General features: G+C 44.8%; 1 protein-coding gene across 1 annotated transcript; it reads right to left on the reverse strand.

Moving 5' to 3' along the window:
• Positions 1-1,643: 1,643 nt before the first annotated feature.
• Positions 1,644-18,299, reverse strand: LOC120066719 (GDP-L-fucose synthase-like). Its single transcript, XM_039018181.1, has 10 exons — positions 18,145-18,299; positions 9,818-9,932; positions 5,371-5,499; positions 5,022-5,095; positions 3,172-3,305; positions 2,658-2,722; positions 2,502-2,568; positions 2,327-2,406; positions 1,907-2,006; positions 1,644-1,699 (listed from the first exon to the last, which is right to left on the reverse strand). Exons 1-10 carry the CDS (start codon positions 18,297-18,299, stop codon positions 1,644-1,646), a joined length of 975 nt encoding a protein of 324 aa, XP_038874109.1.
• Between the last annotated feature and the right edge of the window lie 3,405 nt (positions 18,300-21,704).

The raw sequence follows: 21,704 nt of genomic DNA on the forward strand, positions 1-21,704 counted from the left end.
ATTGTTCATCTGTAGTCTAGGACCCTATACATGTTTATTTATTTTAATGTAACCTTTATTACCCAGGTAGGCTAGTTGAGAACAAGTTCTCATTTACAACTGCGACCTGGATGAAAGGAGGGCGGGGTCTTATAGCCCCTCCCCTTCTATTAATACAACATAAGCATAATCAATTAATTATTATAATACATCAAACATTTGGTACAGCCCCTATCATGACTCCTAGGTGAACTCCTGACAGTGTCCTTTAGTAGTGGTTTCTTTACAGCAATTCGAACATGAAGGCCTGATTCACCCAATCTTCTCTGAACAGTTGATGTTGAGATGTGTCTGTTACTTGAACTCTGTGAAGCATTTATTTGGGCTGCAATCTGAGGTGCAGTTAATTCTAATTAACTTATCCTCTGCAGCAGAGGTAAGGGTCTTCCTTTCCTGTGGTGGTCCTCATGAGAGCCAGTTTCATCATAGTGCTTGATGGTTTTTGTCACTGCACTTGTAAACTTGTAAAGTTTTTGAAATGTTTTGTATTGACTGACTCTTTGCTTATTTGAGCTGTTCTTACCATAATATGGACTTGGTCTTTTACCAAATAGGGCTATCTTCTGTATACCACCTCTACCTTGTCACAACACAACTGATTGGCTCCAATGCATTAAGAAGAACATAAATTCCACAAATTAACTTTTAACATTGCTAATTGAAATGCATTCCAGGTGACTACCTCATGAAGCTGGTTGAGATAATGCCAAGAGTGCACAAAGCTGTCATCAATGCAAATGGTGGCTACTTTGAAGAATCTCAAATCTCAAATATATTTAGATTTGTTTAAAATGTTTTGGTCACTACATGATTCCATATGTGTTATTTCAAAGTTGTGATGTCTTCACTATTATTCTAAAACAGAGAACAACCCTTGAATGAGTAGGTGTGCCCAAACTTTTGACTGGTACTGTATGTATATATATATATATAAGTAGGTGATGCTTAGGCCTAACTCCAGAGAGATAGAGATATGCCAGTGGCATGCTACAACACCGATATGCATTTATTTATGTCAGATGCCTACTGCGCCTGCTATACAGATATAGACGTACAGGAGCCTACTTTGTTAATTTTCAATCTGAATATTTTGTATAAAAATAAGCATTATATTGTTAGATTATAAGAGTAACTCTAGAAGGTCTGAAACAGACTTCCTCACCTCAAGTTCAACTGTCAGTTAGAGCACTGGGGCACACTCCTTTCATATAATAGGCCTGCAGTAGCTAATAATAGCCACACCATTCTAAACCTTCACAAATGTTTAAAAACTTTATTAGGGTAATATCAAAAGTAAGTCAAGCCATTGATTATAGGGAAAATACCATCAGAAGAGCGAATGTAAACCATGGTAAAAAAAAAACACACCCCTCTGTGACAAATAGAAAACCACACAACCCTCCCCAAAGCAAAAAAAAAAAGTTGGACAACAATCCCCTATTTTGGACCACCCCTCCCCGAGTACAATTCCCTCCCCCAGATCATTATCAGTTTAGATGAAGGCAAGGACACAAGAGAAGGAAGGCACAGTAGTAGTATTGGGACGTAGCCCTAGTCTTTTTCATTAAACAATCAGAGTTCACTGTCTCTATCTTCATTGGTCTTCATGTTCGGGCTATGTCGTAGTTGTGCACGAACCAATCACAGGTCTTCTTGATACCTATAGGGGTGGAGAGACAGTCAGTCATCTATGGATACTGTGCATTTTGGAAGAGTGGTTTAATTACCATGAAGGTTACTTTCATCATAATCATAAAATGACCAAAATATGGATAGGTATCAAATGCCATGCAGTAAATGTCTGTGTACAAGGCAACTAATTCCAAATACAATATTGAGTTACAATATCAGTGTTTTGACCTCTGACCTTCAGAGAGTGGCGTGAAGGTGAAGTCAGGGAGGTAGCGTCGCAGCTTGGCGTTGCTGGCCGTCTTCTTCATCTGACCGTCTGACTTGCTGGTGTCAAACTGATACCATAGGTCAAAGGTCACGACAGGCAAAGCACAGGGGGATTACATAGTTACAGCGCAATGGATATTGAGGTTAGCCAACCCAAGTCGGCTTTTAACTGTACGTCTGTCAGTCCAACAGGTGTAATGAACCTCTAGATGTGGTTGCTGGTGTTGTACTAAGGATTCTACTAGATTGGCTCCAGACACAGATCTAAGGTCAAATTTGAATATTCCCTCGTAATGGTTAAGGTTAGGATTTGGGGAGGATATGCTGATCCTAGGTCTGTGCCTAGGGACAACTCCTATCAGGCGTACACAGCCCTATGGAAGGATACAACTATTTGACCTTTGAAGTCCAGGGCATCTGCAATCATCTCTACAGCGTCCTTGATGGGGAGCTCCTCCTCCTCCCCCACTGTGAGAGACAAGTGTCAAAGGAGATTGGTCCAGTTGCATACTGTACACACACACACATTGACTGATCACACACACACACCATGTTGGACTCACCAGAGAGAATGATGGGGTCAATCTCATCATACTCTCGCAGCACCCAGAGGAACAGACGTGCTACATCCTGAGAAAACACACACACAGATTTAACGCACACACACATCTGACATGCACACACACAGTCACACACACAGAGTAATTCACTAAACATACCAGAGAGTAGATAAATTGTCTCCTGGGTGTTCCGGAGCCCCACACATATAGAGGGGTTCCCTCCTCTGTTAGAAGGAGAGCAGAAGTAAAGTAAAGTAAAAAGTAAGTAAGTAAGTAAAAAGTAAGTAAGTAAGTAAAAAGTAAGTAAGTAAGTAAAAAGTAAGTAAGTAAGTAAAAAGTAAGTAAGTAAGTAAAAAGTAAGTAAGTAAGTAAAAAGTAAGTAAGTAAGTAAAAAGTAAGTAAGTAAAAAGTAAGTAAGTAAGTGTCTGTCTGTCTGTCTGTCTGTCTGTCTGTCTGTCTGTCTGTCTGTCTGTCTGTCTGTCTGTCTGTCTGTCTGTCTGTCTCTGTCTGTCTGTCTCTGTCTGTCTGTCTCTGTCTGTCTGTCTCTGTCTGTCTGTCTCTGTCTGTCTGTCTCTGTCTGTCTCTGTCTGTCTCTGTCTGTCTCTGTCTGTCTCTGTCTGTCTCTGTCTGTCTCTGTCTGTCTGTGTGTGTAAGTAGTGTGAGTGTTACTTACTTTTAGCAGCATATGTCTTATGCATGAGTGCCGAGAGCACGTGACCATTTTCAAAGTTAAAGTTGTCATAGGGACCATACACGTTAGTGGGGATTACGGCGGTGTAGCGACGCCCATGCTGTGCAAAGTATCCCCTGTAGTCAATCAAGTCCACACACACACACACACAATCATGGTTAGAACAGTTAAAGATCCACTCCGGCTTTTTCTTTTACTTTTCTGTTGTGAAACGATATTCCAAGTATACATACAGTAAAAGGTACAGTTGGAGCCATTTAAGAATTTCAAAAATCACTGAACCTGGAGATTTATATCTCCCTCACTAACTTTAAGCATCAGCTGTCAGAGCAGCTTACCGATCGCTGCAGCTGTACACAGTACACACCCCAGTATCTCTACTTGCACATCATCATCTGCACATCTATCATTCCAGTGTTAATGTAAATTGTAATTATTTTGCCACTATGGCCTATTTATTGCCTTACCTCCCTAATCTCACAACATTTGCACACACTGTATATAGATTTTTTAAAATTGTGTTATTGACTATGTTTGTTTTACTCCATGTGTAACTCTGTGTTGTTTTTGTCGCACTGCTTTGCTTTATCTTGGCCAGGTCGCAGTTGTAAATGAGAACTTGTTCTCAACTGGCCTAACTGGTTAAATAAAGGTGAAAAAAATAATAATAATAATAAGATAAGGGAAGACAAAAATAGATGTTTTATGAGTATGGCCTTATTTCTATTACAGCATATTGGATGAGTGGCATTCATATTCCATTCACCCAGCTCAATGTAACATCGATACGTTTAAGCTACTACATAATACTCACATTTTCTCTATACCATTCATGATGTTGCTACAACCTAGCCTATGAATGAAAGTTTACAACGTAGGTGCACGCAGGTCAAGAGAAAGATTTGAGATGACAGACAGTCACACATGGACAGAGAGTGACATATGCAATACCGCCTTGCACACTCTTGCCTGCATCTAGCTGATCTACACTCTAAAAATAAAAGGTTCCTGGAGTATCCTTTAGGGGCTATTCAAGTTGAAACTGTGGGGTAACCCCTATAAGTTCTGTGAAGAACTCTTTAAGGAGCTTAGAAGAACCCTTGTTGAACCCCTACTTTTTAGAGTGTAGGGTATAATCATTAGTCCAACAGTTACAAAAGAGAGTTTTAATTGGACAAATTCATTCATCCACGTTGTTCTATTTGCTTCCGTTAAAGAAAAGTTTTCAACAGAATCGGAGGAATGAATACACCCCTCATCACACGCAAACAGTTCACTTTCATAGCCACATTCAAACAGCTCGTTGTATTCCTTCTCGCATCTATGCATCTATGACTTCAATGCACAACACATCAGCTGTCTGTGACCAGACCAAAAAAACTTTCCAAGCCAAAAGTACTGAAATCCCCACAGAAGAACATTGTTTCTTAACATACTTGAAACTATTTGAAAACATGACTTTAAATTCAAAAAATTAGGAAACCTGTAGGAAATGTTATGCTGAAGTACTGAAATTCCCACCTAAGAAACATTTGGTTCTCAGAATATTATGTGCTAGCTAGGTATCCTGCACCATTGCCAGAACATTGTGGGAAGGTTGTATGCAAAATAACCATAGGACAGCCACACTCTCACCAAGCTCTAAGAAACATATGGGTCTCAGAACGTTTTGTGCTAGCTGGGTTGTGCTATGTAATGAGGGACCTGTACCAGCTACTGAAATGCACCTTTTGCTAAGAAAATCAGGTGATAAATGAGGTGCTAGGGAGGCTGGAGTGGGAATTTGAACTGTGTGCTAAATGTACCTGGTAACAAATTAGTCATTAGCTCACCTGTTCTGAATATCAATCATTCTTTTGGCATGTGAGTAGCCAAAGTTTGAGTCGTGTGGAGGCCCATTGTGGATCTGTGGGAAGGAGGAAAGCATGAGTGATAACACACCAGCTTTTCTTAAAAATCACAGTTTGGATGGCCAGAGGTTCCTGTCACTTGGCACATACTAGGTTGAGTCCCAAATGGCACCCTATACTGTTGAACTCCTACTTTTGACCAGGGCCATTAGGGCTCTGGTCAAAAGTAATGCACTATATAGGGAATAGGGTGCCATTTGATGCAACCATAGTATTAAGGTTAAACACAACATGCTCTCATTGATATGGTCTTACTGGTTGTTCAACTCACCATGCTCTCATCGATAGGGTATGTGGTCTTGTCAGGAAAGATGCAGCTGGACATGCAGGACACCACCTTGGCGACGCCCATTTCGTGAGACGTCTGCAGCACGTTGTCATTGATGCGAAGGTTGTCCCTCTATGAAGGCAAACTGTGGTCTCAATTCAATCAAACCAGCATTGCGGCTTTACACAATAACTTGTTTTCCCACAAATTAATTCAAAGAATGCATTTGGATATTGTGATAACACGCTCCCCTATAAGCTCCCCTCACAGATGGATTAACACGCTCCCCTATAAGCTCCCCTCACAGATGGATTAACACGCTCCCCTATACGCTCCCCTATAAGCTCCCCTCACAGATGGATTAACACGCTCGCTTTTCCAGAGCTACTTAGCTAGGTAAGACAAGCCATTTCACGGCAATGCAATGACAACAAACATACTGAACAACACAAAACAAACACTGTATATGACATAAATACAGTACACACAAATATTTAGACATATAGTATGTATGTTTGATGTATCTGTCACGCCTTGATCTGTTTCACCTGTATGTGTGCTTGTCTCCACCCCCTCCAGGTGTCGCCCATCTTCCCCATTATCCCCTGTGTATTTATACCTGTGATTTATACCTGTGTTCTCTGTTCGTCTGTTGCCAGTTCGTTTTGTTCGTAAAACCTACCAGCATTTTGTTTCCCTGCTCCTGCCTGTTCCTTGCCCGTTTTCTAGTTTCCCGGTTCTGACCGTTCTGCCTGCCCTGAGCCTGCCTGTCGTCCTGTACCTTTGCCCCACTTCTCTGGATTACCGACCTCTGCCTGACCTGAACCTGACCCCGCCTGCTGTCCTGTATTTTACACCCTCTCTGGATTATTAACCCCTGCCTGCCTTGACCTGTCATTTGCCTGCCACTGTTTGAGGAATACATGTGTGTTTCTTCAACACTGTCTGCACCTGTGTCATACCTTAAAACATGATAGTACGAACTGGCCATTACTGACCCAGCAGACTTGGACCAGCTCTGCAACGCCATCTCCTCCCAAGGAGCCACCATTGGTAGGCACGAGGAGATGCTTTGCGGTCTGATAGAAGGGTTCCAGGCCGTGGCAGAACATCACGACCTAGCATTGGACACATTGCAGGAGCAATTCCGTGGGTTGTCTACTAGGCAGTCTACCACAATGGTAGCCTCCCAGCCCCTCAGTAACCCGGCTGGTAGCAGCACCGTCACCCCGGTTTCCCGGAAACCCCGCTTACCTCCCCCGGAGGGCTTCGATGGAGAGTTGGGAACCTGTTGGGCGTTTCTTGCTCAGTGTTCCCTCGTCATGGAGCTGCAGCTTACTTCCTTCCCCTCGGAGTACTCTACGATAGCGTACTTCTTCACGCTGATGTCCGGGGGGGCCTTTACCTGGGCTACGGCCATTTGGGAACAACAGTCGGCCGTATGCTTCAGTCTGGAGGGATTCGAGGCTCCGGTGTCCGGGAGAGAGACAGCTTTGGCAGGACTCCCTCAGTGTGGCAGACTATGCGGTGGATTTCCGCACGCTAGCAGCGGAGGGTGCCTGGAACCCGGAAGCACTGTTCGACACGTTCCAGCATGGATTATCGGAGAATGTAAAGGACGAGCTTGCAGCCCGGGAACTACCGACGGATCTCAACTCACTCATCACTTTAACCAGCCGGATCAATGGTCAGCTACGGGAACGTAGGAGGGAGAAGAGGTCTGATTGCGCTCCCAATCACTCACTCAAGAATCCCACCTTGCATCTGATGAACTCCAGAAGTCCCCGGCGTCTACGTCCCCGAGAGGATCCGAGCTTACCCGAGTTCCTCCAAGAGCCTCCGAAGACTGCCGATTCACCTCTTTCCAAGCCGATGCAGCTCGGCAGGGCTAGGCTGTCTCCTGCCGAACACGTACTCACTCTTGACACCCAGAGTTGCCTGTATTGCGGTACTGCCGGTCATCGTGTCTACCTGTCCTTTCAACAGACCTAGCTCATTCGTTGGAGTGAGTACTCTGGTGGTTCTTAAAGATAATTTTTCTTCTCCCCTTACTCGCTCCCCTCTCCATGCCATCCTGCTGTGGGGCGACCAGTCCATGTCTCTCCAGGTACTCATCGACTCGGCGGCCGATGTGAGTCTTATGGACGTTATCCTGGCGTCCGAGCTGGGCTTCCCCACTCAACCCCTAGAGCACTGGACGGGCGCTCTATAGGCCGGGTCAACCACCATACCACCCCCATCAACCTACGAGTGTCAGGGAACCACAGCGAGACAATCCAATTCCTGCAAGTTCAGTCTCTGCAGGTTCCCGTTGTATTGGGATTCTCTTGGGTCTAGTGACATAAATCCTCTGTTGACTGGGCTACTGGTGTCATCATGGGCTGGAGCCCGTCCTGCCACACTCATTGCCTGTATCAGGATCTCAGGGATGGGTTCAGTAAGGCCTGGGCCACTTTGCTTCCACAGCACTGATCGGTATCCAAGAAGGTCAAGCCAGATGCACTGGCATGCCGCTATAGCCCCGCGGCTACACCCCCGGAAGCCGAAACCTTTCCCCCCCACCCAAAGATCATTAGCCCCTCTGCTGTTTGTCCTCTGTTGTCCCGTGCCCTCCGTATACTACCTACCTTTCCTGTGTCTAGTATTAAAACCATGTCTTACAAATCAAATCAAATTTTATAAGTCACATGCGCCCGAATACAACAGGTAGACCTTACAGTGAAATGCTTACTTACGAGCCCCTAACCAACAGTGCAGTTTCAAAAAAATATGGATAAGAATAAGAGATAAAATTAACAAGTAATTAAAGAGCAGCAGTAAAAAATAACAATAAATACAGGGGGGTGCCGGTACAGAGTCAATGTGCGGGGGCACCGGTTAGTTGAGGTAGTATGTACATGTAGGTAGAGTTATTAAAGTGACTATGCATAGATGACAACAGAGAGTGACAGTGGTGTGGAGAGAGGGGGGGGATGCAAATAGTCTGGGTAGCCATTTGACTAGATGTTCAGGAGTCTTATGGCTTGGGGGTAGAAGCTGTTTAGAAGCCTATTGGACCTAGACTTGGTGCTCCGGTACCGCTTGCTGTGCGGTAGCAGAGAGAACAGTCTATGACTAGGGTGGCTGGAGTCTTTGACAATTTTTAGGGCCTTCATCTGACACCGCCTGTTATAGAGGTTCTGGATGGCCGGAAGCTTGGCCCCTGTAGTACCTTGCAGTCGGAGGCCGAGCAGTTGCCATACCAGGCAGTGATGCAACCAGTCAGGATGCTCTTGATGGTGCAGCTGTAGAACCTTTTGAGAATCTGAGGACCCATGCCAAATTTTTTCAGTCTCCTGAGGGGGAATAGATTTTGTCGTGCCCTCTTCATGACTGTCTTGGTGTGCTTGGACCATGTTAGTTCATTTGTTGGGGATGTGGACACCAGCCCTTTGTCTCCTGTTTCCAGGCCCACCCCTCTTCCCCGTCACATCAACAGCTAACCGGCGTACATGGTGAGACGTCTCCTGAAGGTTCGACCTCGGGGGAGGGGATTCCAGTACCTGGTTGACTGGGAGGGTTATGGCCCGGAGTAAAGGTACTGGGTCTCCGCTAGGGACATCCTGGACCCATGCCTCATTTCTGAGTTCCAACGTCGGCACCCCGCTCAACCATGTATGCGCCCAGGTAGCATGCCAGGTGGCGTCCCTAGAGGGGGGACGGGTACTGTCACGCCCTGATCTGTTTCACCTGTATGTGTGCTTGTCTCCACCCCCCCTCCAGGTGTCGCCCATCTTCCCCATTATCCCCTGTGTATTTATACATGTGTTCTCTGTTTGTCTTTTGCCAGTTAGTTTTGTTCGTAGAACCTACCAGCATTTTGTTTCCCTGCTCCCGCCTGTTCCTTGTCCCTGTTTTCTAGTTTCCCGGTTCTGACCGTTCAGCCTGCCCTGACCTTGAGCCTGCCTGTCATCCTGTACCTTTGCCCCACTACTCTGGATTACCGACCTCTGCCTGACCTAAGACCGCCTGCTGTCCTGTACCTTACACCCTCTCTGGATTATTGACCCCTGCCTGCCTTGACCTGTTGTATGCCTGCCCCTGTTTGAGGAATGTAAATGTGTTTCTTCAACACTGTCTGCACCTGGGTCATACCTTAAAATGTAATAGTATCGGTTATGTTTCACTCAATACTATACTAAGCTATGGGATAAATACACATTGATCTGAACAAAGTACTCTATGGAATTGAACACAGAAACGGACCGGCCTTTTGACAGTTCAGGCAAAATGTCAGATGAGCTGGTTCCATCTTCTAAATTGGGGATTTTGTACAGAATATTTCAATATTTGGTTAACAATCAGGTCCTCCATGTAAAAAATGTAGAAATGATTTAACAAATGCACTTTATGACAAAAACATATAGCCTAGTGATTGAAAGAAACTGGGTAGTTAGGTAATGAAGCTCACCAGAAAGTGTAGGTTCTCCTTCATGTGAAGATAGAGTCCTCCCACCTTGGCAGCCAGGTGGATGACATGGGTGGGCCGATGCTTCTGAAACACTGCTCTTGTCTGTTGTAGATCTCTGGCAGAACATTGTACAAGTGCCATCATTCATCATCATCATCGTCATCATCATCCCATTTAATGGAAAAACATCAATCTCAAAAGTATGCACACACAAATGTAATGAGTTAAACATTTAATGTGGTTCCAACATAAACTATATATCTATCCATCAATCCATCTATAGATAGAATAGAAAATAAAATAATAGAATAGCAGAGAATAGAATAATTTTTCTGTGTGAACTTCTTTTTTGACTTATTTTATCTAGTTCGTTCCTGTTGGAACCTCAAAATCCAACCACGTAAAAGGGCCATAACAGGAATTTACATATATTAAAATCAGGGTTTCATACAGTGCAACATGATATACATTTCCTATAGAAATATGTTATGTAGAACAGACATGCTAGTGTTTCTCCGGCATGTAGAATATGGGATCATGGCATCTCTTGTATATGTGTGTGGTGCGGATCTGTTTTTTTTTATAATATATTTTTTTTTATTCAAAAGTATTATTCACCTCGTATCTGAAATCCACAACAGAAGCTAGCCAGAAGTTAGCCAGCTCACTAGCTAACGTTAGTATTCAGCTAACCACGGCTAGCGGTCATCAGCTATCCTTTAGCTCGGAAAGCTATCGCCAGTTTTGCACAACGCCACTCAGACCAGAGCATACCGGACCTATTTTCTCTCCGTATCCCCAGATTTCTACCGCAAGCTCTGGACATTTACACCTGGATCTTGCAGCTAACTAGCTGCTATCCGAGTGACTATTGGCTAACGTCGATTCCGGAGCAAACACCAATTATCCCGGGGCTAGCCAGCTGAAGAGTTCCATCAGCCACTCCTGGGCTACAATCACCTATCCTGACCCGTTTTACTGCTGATGCGGAGCCCCACCGGGCCTTCACGACTGGAATTACGACGTTATCTGCCCGAGGGAGTTATTCAACTGGCCCCTCCATCGCGACGTAACCTGAACGCCCATCTGCTAACTGCGGCCCGCTAATCGTTAGCTGTCTTGAGCTTATTGGCTGCTATCTCAACAGGTCTATCGAACAATCTTCTTGGGCCACTATAACTATAACTATTTTGACAATTGGATTGGTCCCCTCTACCACACGGAAACCACTAATTTACAGATGGAAACGCATGGGGTGGCTAAAAACAGACCTCCATCTTCTGCTAGCTTGCTACCCATGGCTCGGCTAGCTGTCTGAATCGCCGTGACCACAACCAACCTCACTACTCACTGGACCCTTATGATCACTCAGCTAAGCATGCCTCTCCTTAATGTCAATATGCCTTGTCCATTGCTGTTCTGGTTAGTGTTTATTGGTTTATTTCACTGTAGAGCCTCTAGCCCTGCTCATTATACCTTATCCAACCCTTCAGTTCCACCACCCACACATGCGATGACATCACCTGGTTTCAATGATGTTTCTAGAGACAATATCTCTTTCATCATCACTCAATGCCTAGGTTTACATCCACTGTATTCACATCCTACCATACCTTTGTCTGTACACTATATCTTGAATCTATTTTATCGCCCCCAGAAACCTGCTCCTTTTACTCTCTGTTCCCGGACGTCCTAGATGTCCAATTCTCATGTCTTTTAGCCGTACCCTTATCCTACTCCTCCTCTGTTCCTCTGGCGATGTAGAGGTAAATCCAGGCCCTGCAGTGCCTAGCTCCACTCCTATTCCCCAGGCGCTCTCTTTTGATGACTTCTGTAACCGTAAAAGCCTTGGTTTCATGCATGTTAACATGAGAAGCCTCCTCCCTAAGTTTGTTTAATTCACTACTTTAGCACACTCTGCCAACCCGGATGTCTTAGCCGTGTCTGAATCCTGGCTTAGGAAGACCACCAATAACTCTGAAATCTCCATCCCTAACTACAACATTTTCAGACAAGATAGAACGGCCAAAGGGGGCGGTGTTGCAATCTACTGCAGAGATAGCCTGCAGATTTCTGTCCTACTATCCAGGTCTGCACCCAAACAATTTGAACTTCTACTTTTAAAAATCCACCTCTCTAAAAACAAGTCTCTCACCGTTGCCGCCTGCTATAGACCACCCTCTGCCCCCAGCTGTGCTCTGGATACCATATGTGAACTGATTGCCCCCCATCTATCTTCAGAGCTCGTGCTGCTAGGTGACCTAAACTGTGACATGCTTAAAAACTTCTTAGGGCTGCAATCCCGTTAACGGGGTTGATATGACAACAGCCAGTGAAAGTGCAGGGCGCCAAATTCAAACAACAGAAATCTCATAATTAAAATTCCTCAAACATACAAGTATCTTATACCATTTTAAAGGTAATCTTGTTGTTAATCCCACCACAGTGTCCGATTTCAAAAAGGCTTTACAGCGAAAGCACCACAAACGATTATGTTAGGTCACCGCCAAATCACAGAAAAACACAGCCATTTTTCCAGCCAAAGACAGGAGTCACAAAAAGCAGAAATAGAGATAAGATTAATCACTAACCTTTGATGATCTTCATCAGATGACAATCATAGGACTTCATGTTACACAATACATGTATGTTTTGTTCGGTAAAGTTCATATTTATATAAAAAAATCTCAGTGTCCATTGGCGCGTTATGTTCAGTAGTTCCTAAAACATCCGGTGATTTTGCAGAGAGCCACATCAATTTCCAGAAATACTCATAATAAACATTGATCAAAGATCAAGTGTTATACATGGAATTTTAGATCCACTTCTCCTTAATGCAACCGCTGTGTCAGATTTCAAAAAAGCTTTACGGAAAAAGCAAACCATGCAATAATCTGAGGTCGGCGCTCAGAGCCCAATCAAGACAGAAATATATCCGCCATATTGTGCAGTCAACAGAAGTCAGAAATAACATTATAAATATTCACTTACCTTTGATGATCTTCATCAGAATTCACTCCCAGGAATCCCAGTTCCACAACAAATGTTTGATTTGTTCGGTAATGTCCATCATTTATGTCCAAATAGCTACTTTTGTTAGCGCGTTTGGTAAACAAATCCAAAGTCACGAAGCGCGTTCACTAAAAGCAGACAAAATGTAAAAAAGTTCCGTAACTGTCAAGCCCTGACCTTAGAGATCCTTTTAATGTCTCTATTTGGTTTGGTCAGGGTGTGATTTGGGGTGGGTATTCTATGTTCTTTAGTTCTATTATTTGTATTTCTATGTTTTGACCGGGTAGGGTTCTCAATCAGGGACAGCTGTCTATCGTTGTCTCTGATTGAGAACCATACTTAGGTATCCCTTTTTCCCACCTGTCTTTGTGGGAGGTTGTCTTTGTTTGTGGCACTATAGCCTTAAGCTTCACGGTCGTTTTGTATTGTTTATTGTTTTTGTTGGCGTCATTCTAAATAAAAAGGAATATGTACGCTCACAACGCTGCGCTTTGGTCCAGTTCATTCGACGGCCGTGATAGAACTTCCCACCACAAAAGGACCAAGCAGCGTGGTAAGGGGAATCATGGACTTGGGAGGAAATCCTGGACGGTAAAGGACCCTGGAGGCAGGCTGGGGAATATCGTCGTCCCAAGGAGGAGCTGGAGGCTGCAAAGGTGGAACGGCATCGTTACGAGGGAACACAGCTAGCAAGGAAGCCCGAGAGGCAGCCCCCCAATTTTTTTGGGGGGGGCACATAAGGAGATTGGCTGAGTCAGGTTGGAGACCTAAGCCAACTCCTCGTGCTTACCGTGGCGAGCGTCGTACTAGTCAGGCACCGTGTTATGCGATGGAGCACACGGTGTCTCCAGTGCGCGTTCACAGCCCGGTGCGATACATCCCAGCTCCCCGCATCTGCCGGGCTAGGGTGAGCATCCAGCCAGGACAGGTTGTGCCAGCCCTGCTCTCCAGACCTCCAGTGCGCCTCCTCAGCCCAGTATATCCTGCGCCGGCTCTGCGCACTGTGTCTCCGGTACGTCTGCACAGCCCAGTGCGTCCTGTGCCAGTGCCCCGCATTTGCAGGGTGAAGATAACCACCCAGCCAGGACGGGTTGTGCAGGCTCTAAGCTCGAGACCTCCAGTGCGCCTCCACGGCCCAGTGTATCCGGTGCCTCTGCCAAGGACAAAGCCTCCTGTATATCTCTCCAGCCTGGTGAGTCCTGTGCCTGTGCCCAGAACTAAGCCTCCTGTATGTCTCCCCAGCCTGGTGAGCCCTGTGGCAGCTCCACGTACCAGACTGCCCATACGTCTCCTCACTCCAGTGATGATCCATGGCAAGAAGCCTTCAGTGATGATCCATGGCACGAAGCCTCCAGTGATGATCCATGGCAAGAAGCCTCCAGTGATAATCCATGGCACGAAGCCTCCAGCGAGGAGTCATGGCAAGGAGCCTCCAGCGACGGTCTCCAGTCCGGAGCCTCCAGCGACGGTCTCCAGTCCGGAGCCTCCAGCGACGTTCTCCAGTTCGGAGCCTCCAGCGACGGTCTCCAGTCCGGAGCCTCCAGCGACGGTCTCCAGTCCGGGGCCCCCAGCGACGGTCTCCAGTCCGGAGCCTCCAGCGACGGTCTCTAGTCCGGAGCCTCCAGCGACGGTCTCCAGTTCGGAGCCTCCAGCGATGGTCTCTAGTCCGGAGCCTCCAGCGACGGTCTCCAGTCCAGAGCCTCCAGCGACGGTGCCCAGTCCGGGGCCCGCAACGAGGGTGCCCAGTCCGGGGCCCGCAACGAGGGTGCCCAGTCCGGGGCCCGCAACGAGGGTGCCCAGTCCGGGGCCCGCTATGAGGGTCCCCAGTCCAGGGCCCGCAACAAGGGTCCCCAGTCCGGGGTCGGCGACGAGGGTCCCTGCACCAGAGGTGCCACCAAAGTGGGGTGAGCCAGTGGTGGAGCGGGGTCTGCGTCCCGCACCTGAGCCGCCACCGCGGATAGATGCCCATCCAGACCCTCCCCTATAGGTTCAGGTTTTGCGGCCGGAGTCTGCACCTTAGGGGGGGGGGGGGGGGGGGGGGTGTAACTGTCACGCCCTGACCTTAGAGATCCTTTTTATGTCTCTATTTGGTTTGGTCAGGGTGTGATTTGGGGTGGTTATTCCATGTTCTTTAGTTCTATTATTTGTATTTCTATGTTTTGACCGGTTAGGGTTCTCAATCAGGGACAGCTGTCTATCGTTGTCTCTGAGAACCATACTTAGGTATCCCTTTTTTCCACCTGTCTTTGTGGGAGGTTGTCTTTGTTTGTGGCACCTTAAGCTTCACGGTCGTTTTGTATTGTTTATTGTTTTTGTCGGCGTCATCCTAAATAAAAATAAATATGTACGCTCACCACGCTGCGCTTTGGTCCAGTTCATTCGACGCCCGTGACAGTAACAGTCAGTAGAAACATGTCAAACGATGTATTGAATCAATCTTTAGGATGTTTTTAACATAAATCTTCAATAATGTTCCAACCGGAGAATTCCTTTGTCTTCAGAAGTGCGATGGAACAGAGCTTGCTCTCACATGAACGCGCATGTTCAGGTCATGGTAGACCTTACTCAATCCCCTCTCATTCTGCCCCATTCACAGTAGAAACATCAGACAAGGTTCTAAAGACTGTTGACATCTAGTGGAAGCCTTAGGAAGTGCAAAATGACCCATATCCCACTGTGTATTCGATAGGCGATGAGTTGAAAACCTACAAACCTCAGATTTCCACTTCCTGGTTGGATTTCTTCCCAGGTTTTTGCCCGCCATATGAGCTCTGTTATACTCACAGACGTCATTCAAACAGTTTTAGAAACTTCAGAGTGTTTTCTATCCAATACTAATAATAATATGCATATATTAGCAACTGGGACTGAGGAGCAGGCAGTTTACTCTGGGCACCTCTGGGCACCTTTTCATCCAAGCTACTCAATACTGCCCCTGCAGCCATAAGAACCGGCCATCCTACAATCTAAGCTTGATGCCCTCAATCTCACACAAATTATCAATGAACCTACCAGGTACAACCCCAATGCCGTAAACACGGGCACCCTCATAGATATCATCCTAACCAACTTGCCCATGGAGTCCAAGAGCATGGAGAATAATAATTGTCCATGGAGAATAAGAGCACCTCCTCCCAGCTGCCCACTGCACTGAGGATAGGAAACTCTGTCACCACCGATAAATCCACTATAATTGAGAATTTCAATAAGCATTTTTCTACGGCTGGCCATGCTTTCCACCTGGCCACCCCTACTCCGGTCAACAGCACTGCACCCCCACAGCAACTCGCCCAAGCGTTCCCATTTCTCCTTCTCCCAAATCCAGTCAGCTAATGTTCACAAATCAGCCAGGCTAGACAATCTGGACCCTTTCTTTCTAAAATTATCTGCCGAAACTGTTGCAACCCCTATTACTAGCCTGTTCAACCTCTCTTTCGTGTCGTCTGAGATTCCCAAAGATTGGAAAGAAGCTGCGGTCATCCCCCTCTTCAAAGGGGGGGACACTCTTGACTGCTACAGACCTATATCTATCCTACCCTGCCTTTCTAAGGTCTTCGAAAGCCAAGTTAACAAACAGATCACCCACCATTTCGAATCCCACCATACCTTCTCCGCTATGCAATCTGGTTTCAGAGCTGGTCATGGATGCACCTCAGCCACGCTCAAGGTTCTAAACGATATCTTAACCGCCATCGATAAGAAACAATACTGTGCAGCCGTATTCATTGACCTGGCCAAGGCTTTCGACTCTGTCAATCACCACATCCTCATTGGCAGACTCAACAGCCTTGGTTTCTCAAATGATTGCCTTGCCTGGTTCACCAACTACTTCTCCGACAGAGTTCAGTGTGTCAAATCTGAGGGCCTGTTGTCCGGGCCTCTGGCAGTCTCTATGGGGGTGCCACAGGGTTCAATTCTTGGGCCGACTCTCTTCTCTGTATATATCAATGATGTCACTCTTGCTGCTGGTGAGTCTCTGATCCACCTCTACGCAGACGACACCATTCTGTATACTTCTGGCCCTTCTTTGGACACTGTGTTAACAACCCTCCAGACGAGCTTCAATGCCATACAACTCTCCTTCCGTGGCATCCAACTGCTCTTAAATACAAGTAAAACTAAATGCATGCTCTTCAACCGATCGCTGCCTGCACCTGCCCGCCCGTTCAGCATCACTACTCTGGACGGTTCTGACTTAGAATATGTGGACAACTACAAATACCTAGGTGTCTGGTTAGACTGTAAACTCTCCTTCCAGACTCACATAAAACATCTCCAATCCAAAGTTAAATCTAAAATTGGCTTCCTATTTCGCAACAAAGCATCCTTCACTCATGCTGCCAAACATACCCTCGTAAAACTGACCATCTTACCGATCCTCGAATTTGGCGGTCATTTAGAAAATAGACTCCAACACTCTACTCAACAAATTGGATGCAGTCTATCACAGTGCCATCCGTTTTTTCACCAAAGCCCCAAATACTACCCACCACTGTGACCTGTACGCTCTCGTTGGCTGGCCCTCGCTTCATACTCGTTGCCAAACCCACTGGCTCCAGGTCCTCTACAAGACCCTGCTAGGTAAAGTCCCGCCTTATCTCTGCTCGCTGGTCACCATAGCAGCACCCACCTGTAGCACACGCTCCAGCAAGTATATCTCACTTGTCACCCCCAAAGCCAATTCCTCCTTTGGCCGCCTCTCCTTCCAGTTCTCTGCTGCCAATGACTGGGACGAACTACAAAAATCTCTGAAACTGGAAACAGTTATCTCCCTCACTAGCTTTAAGCACCAGCTGTCAGAGCAGCTCACAGATTACTGCACCTGTACATAGCCCATCTATAAATAGCCCAAACAACTACCTCTTCCCCTCCTGTTTTTATTTATTTTGCTCCTTTGCACCCCAGTATTTCTACTTTGCACACTCATCTACTGTCAAATCTACCATTCCAGTGTTTTAATTGCTATATTGTATTTACTTTGCCACCATGGCCTATTTATTGCCTTTACCTCCCTTATCTCACCTCATTTGCTCACATTGTATATAGACTTTTTTTTCTACTGTATTATTGACTGTATGTTTGTTTTACTCCATGTGTAACTCTGTGTTGTTATATGTGTCGAACTGCTTTGCTTTATCTTGGCCAGGTCGCAGTTGTAAATGAGAACTTGTTCTCAACTTGCCTACCTGGTTAATTAAATAAATGTGAAATTAAAATTAAATTAAAATAAATATAGGGTAGGACATTTTTATCTGCAATGACCAAGCCTGAGACCAGCTCTGCTGAGAATATGAGGTTCATGTGACGTCACTTACACAAGGTTGGCCTCTTTGGACGAGAGGAAGGTCCACTGCTCGCCCTCAAGACAGCCGCCTTCCTGTTTCACCACGTGCTCGATGGCCTTCCCGAGCAATCCGGATCCGCCCGTGACGAGCACACGCATAAACTCAGCCTTCGTTTCCAAATCCATTTCTCACTCTGATCAAAGAATGCAAACTTACATTTTTCAGTTGTGATATTCACATAATGTTATTACGCTGAAGCCCTAAGCAAAGTAGGCTGATAGCCTATGTATAGCCTGCTTTAAAACGTAATAATTATGATAGAAGTTACATTTAGGCTAATAAGGAATTAATCAAATATATGCTCAAATAAACGCAAATTGAAACATATTAACACACTTTTCGTTTCGTTTACAATTTCATTGTAGCCGATTTGTTTAATCATGGAGGCTACTTTATTGTATTTTTTTCCTATCAACATTTATCTACTTTTTTATTTTGAAATAAATACAATTTGGCATATTAAATATTAAGCGCATGAGCCCAAAACGGGAGTGAATGGTATTATGACAATGTTAGCCTATCAAAAGGATAAACAAACAGCCTACGCCAATACCGAAGATATTTTATTTTTAAATGTAGCAATTTAGTTTAATCGAAGGGGAAATAAGGGTTAGGCTACATTACAAAATAGTAGCCTATATGACAAAATCAGATGTCATATAGGCTACAGCACTGACATTATTTTAGCAAGTGGACTAAAAGTACATGTGGTCTGTCGAAAGAAAATGTCTACTAATATTTTAATTACAAACATTTTAGGGAAATAATAGCAAATATTAATCCGTAGTCTATTTGGGCTATTTTTAATTAAAATCAATCGGTCATTTTTAACTCGACAAGACTATCGTGTTATTTTGATATTTTCGTATGAATAGATACAAAGTAATTGTTTCAATTCAAACCTCCAAAAAGTTCCGTTTGAATTTTCCTCCTCAAATAAAGTCGATATTAGATCCTTCGTGCGCTCAAGTACTGAACTGAGGCTATCTCTTGTCTTCCGCACTATGTCCTTAGCAAAGCAGCAGGCGGGATTCGCTCTTCCATAGGCTACCTGTAAGCAATTTGATAGCATGTGCAGCGAATCTGACTGTCCTACTTTCTCGGAACTATCACTCACGTAAACACAATAAGAAAATACCAGGAATAGCCTACTGTTAAGATAGGTTAAGTGAAAAAACGTTTTATAGAACTTCTGTTGGAAATTGGGATGTAATTAAGAAACAGGCCTATATTGACTGTATTTTAACGCATTTCAAATGAAATAAAAAAGGTATTAGTCACATGCACCGAATACAACAGGTGTAGACTTTACCATTAAATGCTTACTTTTGAGCCCTTTCCCAACAATGCAGAGTATAAACAATTTGCTAAATAAAACAATTCATAGTAACACATTAATACTCGTGCTGTGGTATGAGGGAGTTGAAGTAATTGAGGCAATAATTACATGTAGGTAGGGGTAAAAGCAATCAGGATAGATAATAAACAGAGTAGCAGCAGCATATGTGACGAACACCTCCATTTGGTCTTCTTTTGCGACATTTGAAATTGTGCTTTTTACATTGGATAAAAGTAGAGACACATAGATACAAAATGGTATATCATACACTGCAGTTGTGGAATAATGGGAAAGTAGCTTTGCTTTGAAAGTTGATAAACTTCTAACCCCACTTTTGAGAAAGTGGCCTTTGAAAGTTTTGGTACACCTACTGGAGAGCTCTTCTTTGTTTACACCTATTCAGCATTGTTCATCCCCCTCTTAAGCCTTAGCCCCACCATCTCTTTATTTTTTAAATTGTTTTGTTTAACCTTTATTTAACTAAGCAAGTAAGTTAAGAACAAATTATTATTTACAATGATTTACAATGATGGCAAAAGGCCTCCTGCTGGGATAGAGGCCGGGATTAAAAATAAAGCATTTATTCAATAAAAATATAGGACAAAACACACATCATGACAAGAGAGACAACACAACACTACATAAAGATAGACCTAAGACGACAACATAGCATGGCAGCAACACATGACAACACAACATGGCAGCAGCACAACATAGTTCAGTAGCAGCACAAAACAGGGTACAAACATTGTTGGGTACAGACAACAGCACAAACAGCAAGAAGGTAGAGACAACAATACATCATGCAAAGCAGCCACAGCTGTCAGTAAGAGTGTCCCTGATTGAGTCTGAATGAAGAGATTGAGATAAAACTGTCCAGTTTGAGTGTTTGTTGCAGCTCGTTCCAGTCGCTAGCTAGCTTTAAGGATTAACATATGAGGCCATGTACTAAACAGGGTGAGTGAGGTAGTGTAGTAAACAAAGATTTCAAGACTAAAAGTGGTGAAAGTAGTAGCCTACAATAAGGAAAAACTTGAGGTAAAAAAACACTTTATCTAGTCCTTGGCCTATTTCCTAATCTGACTTTGGTGCAGGTCATGTTGTTCTTCACATTACTGTCTCTGGTAACCACAGAATATATTAAATAAAATCAGACTTTTTTTCCCCCTATGCACAAGATACAGAAGGCATACACAGTACAGAGAAATGGTTACTTGCATATTTGCACAGTAGCAATATCAAAAACAGAAAGTGTCCAGATAAAAATATTGTATAGATATTTTATCATTATTAGATGACGCTTACCAGACACACTTGTCTAAATTGATGGGTCATGTGAAGGAAATGCTATAACCACCCCCAGCCACATCTAGCTAAGTGGATGGGTCACTATTGTCTAGACATGTACACATGTTCATGAAATACAATAGATGGCTGTAACCACCCCCAGCCACATCTAGCTAGGTGGATGGGTCACTATTGTCTAGACATGTATTATGTGAAGAGTGTGAAAGAGTGTGAAAGTGTGTCTATGTGTGTGTGCTTTGTGTGTGTGAGTGTATGTAGTGTGTGTGTGTGTGTGTGTGTGTGTGTGTGTGTGTGTGTGTGTGTGTGTGTGTGTGTGTGTGTGTGTGTGTGTGTGTGTGTGTGTGTGTGTGTGTGTGTGTGTGTGTGTGTGTGTGTGTTGGAGTGTCAGTGTGTGAGTTTGTCGGTTGAGTCCAGTGAGTGTGTATAGAGCCAGTGCAAAAAAATGTGATCAATCAGCAATTTTATGGCTTGGGGTAGAAGCTGTTCAGGAGCCTTTAAGTTCCAGACTTGGTGCTCTGGTACCGCTTGCCATGCGGTAGCAGAGAGAACAGCCTATGACTTCGGTGGCTGGAATCTTTGACAATTTTTAGGGCCTTCCTCTGACACTGCTTGGTATAGAGGTGAGCTTGATGGCAGGGAGCACGGCCCCAGTGATGTACTGGGCCATACTCTGTGTAGCACCTTACGGTCGGATGCCAAGCTGTTGCCATACCAAGCGGTGATGAAGCCAGTTAAGATGCCCTCAATGTTGCAGATCGTTGGGATATGTACGTACGGTCACTGTGGGGATGTCACGTCTTCCTCCGAAGTCGGTTCTTCTCCTTGTTCGGGCGGCGGTCGGCGTTCGGCGGTCGAGGTCACCGGTCTTCTAGCCATCGCCGAT

This window comes from Salvelinus namaycush, chromosome 21, assembly GCF_016432855.1.
Source record: "Salvelinus namaycush isolate Seneca chromosome 21, SaNama_1.0, whole genome shotgun sequence".
NCBI lineage: Eukaryota > Metazoa > Chordata > Actinopteri > Salmoniformes > Salmonidae > Salvelinus > Salvelinus namaycush.

What these genes read in the sequence shown, in the direction of transcription:
- LOC120066719 (XM_039018181.1), bottom strand. Translation starts at nt 18,299, where the DNA reads ATGGATTTGGAAACGAAGGCTGAGTTTATGCGTGTGCTCGTCACGGGC. An exon ending in ACCCTATCGATGAGAGCATG is followed by an intron (nt 5,096 to 5,370) that starts GTGAGTTGAACA and finishes TCCTTCCCACAG; the next exon opens with ATCCACAATGGGCCTCCACA. An exon ending in ACTTCAAAGGTCAAATAGTT is followed by an intron (nt 2,007 to 2,326) that starts GTATCCTTCCAT and finishes CTATGGTATCAG; the next exon opens with TTTGACACCAGCAAGTCAGA.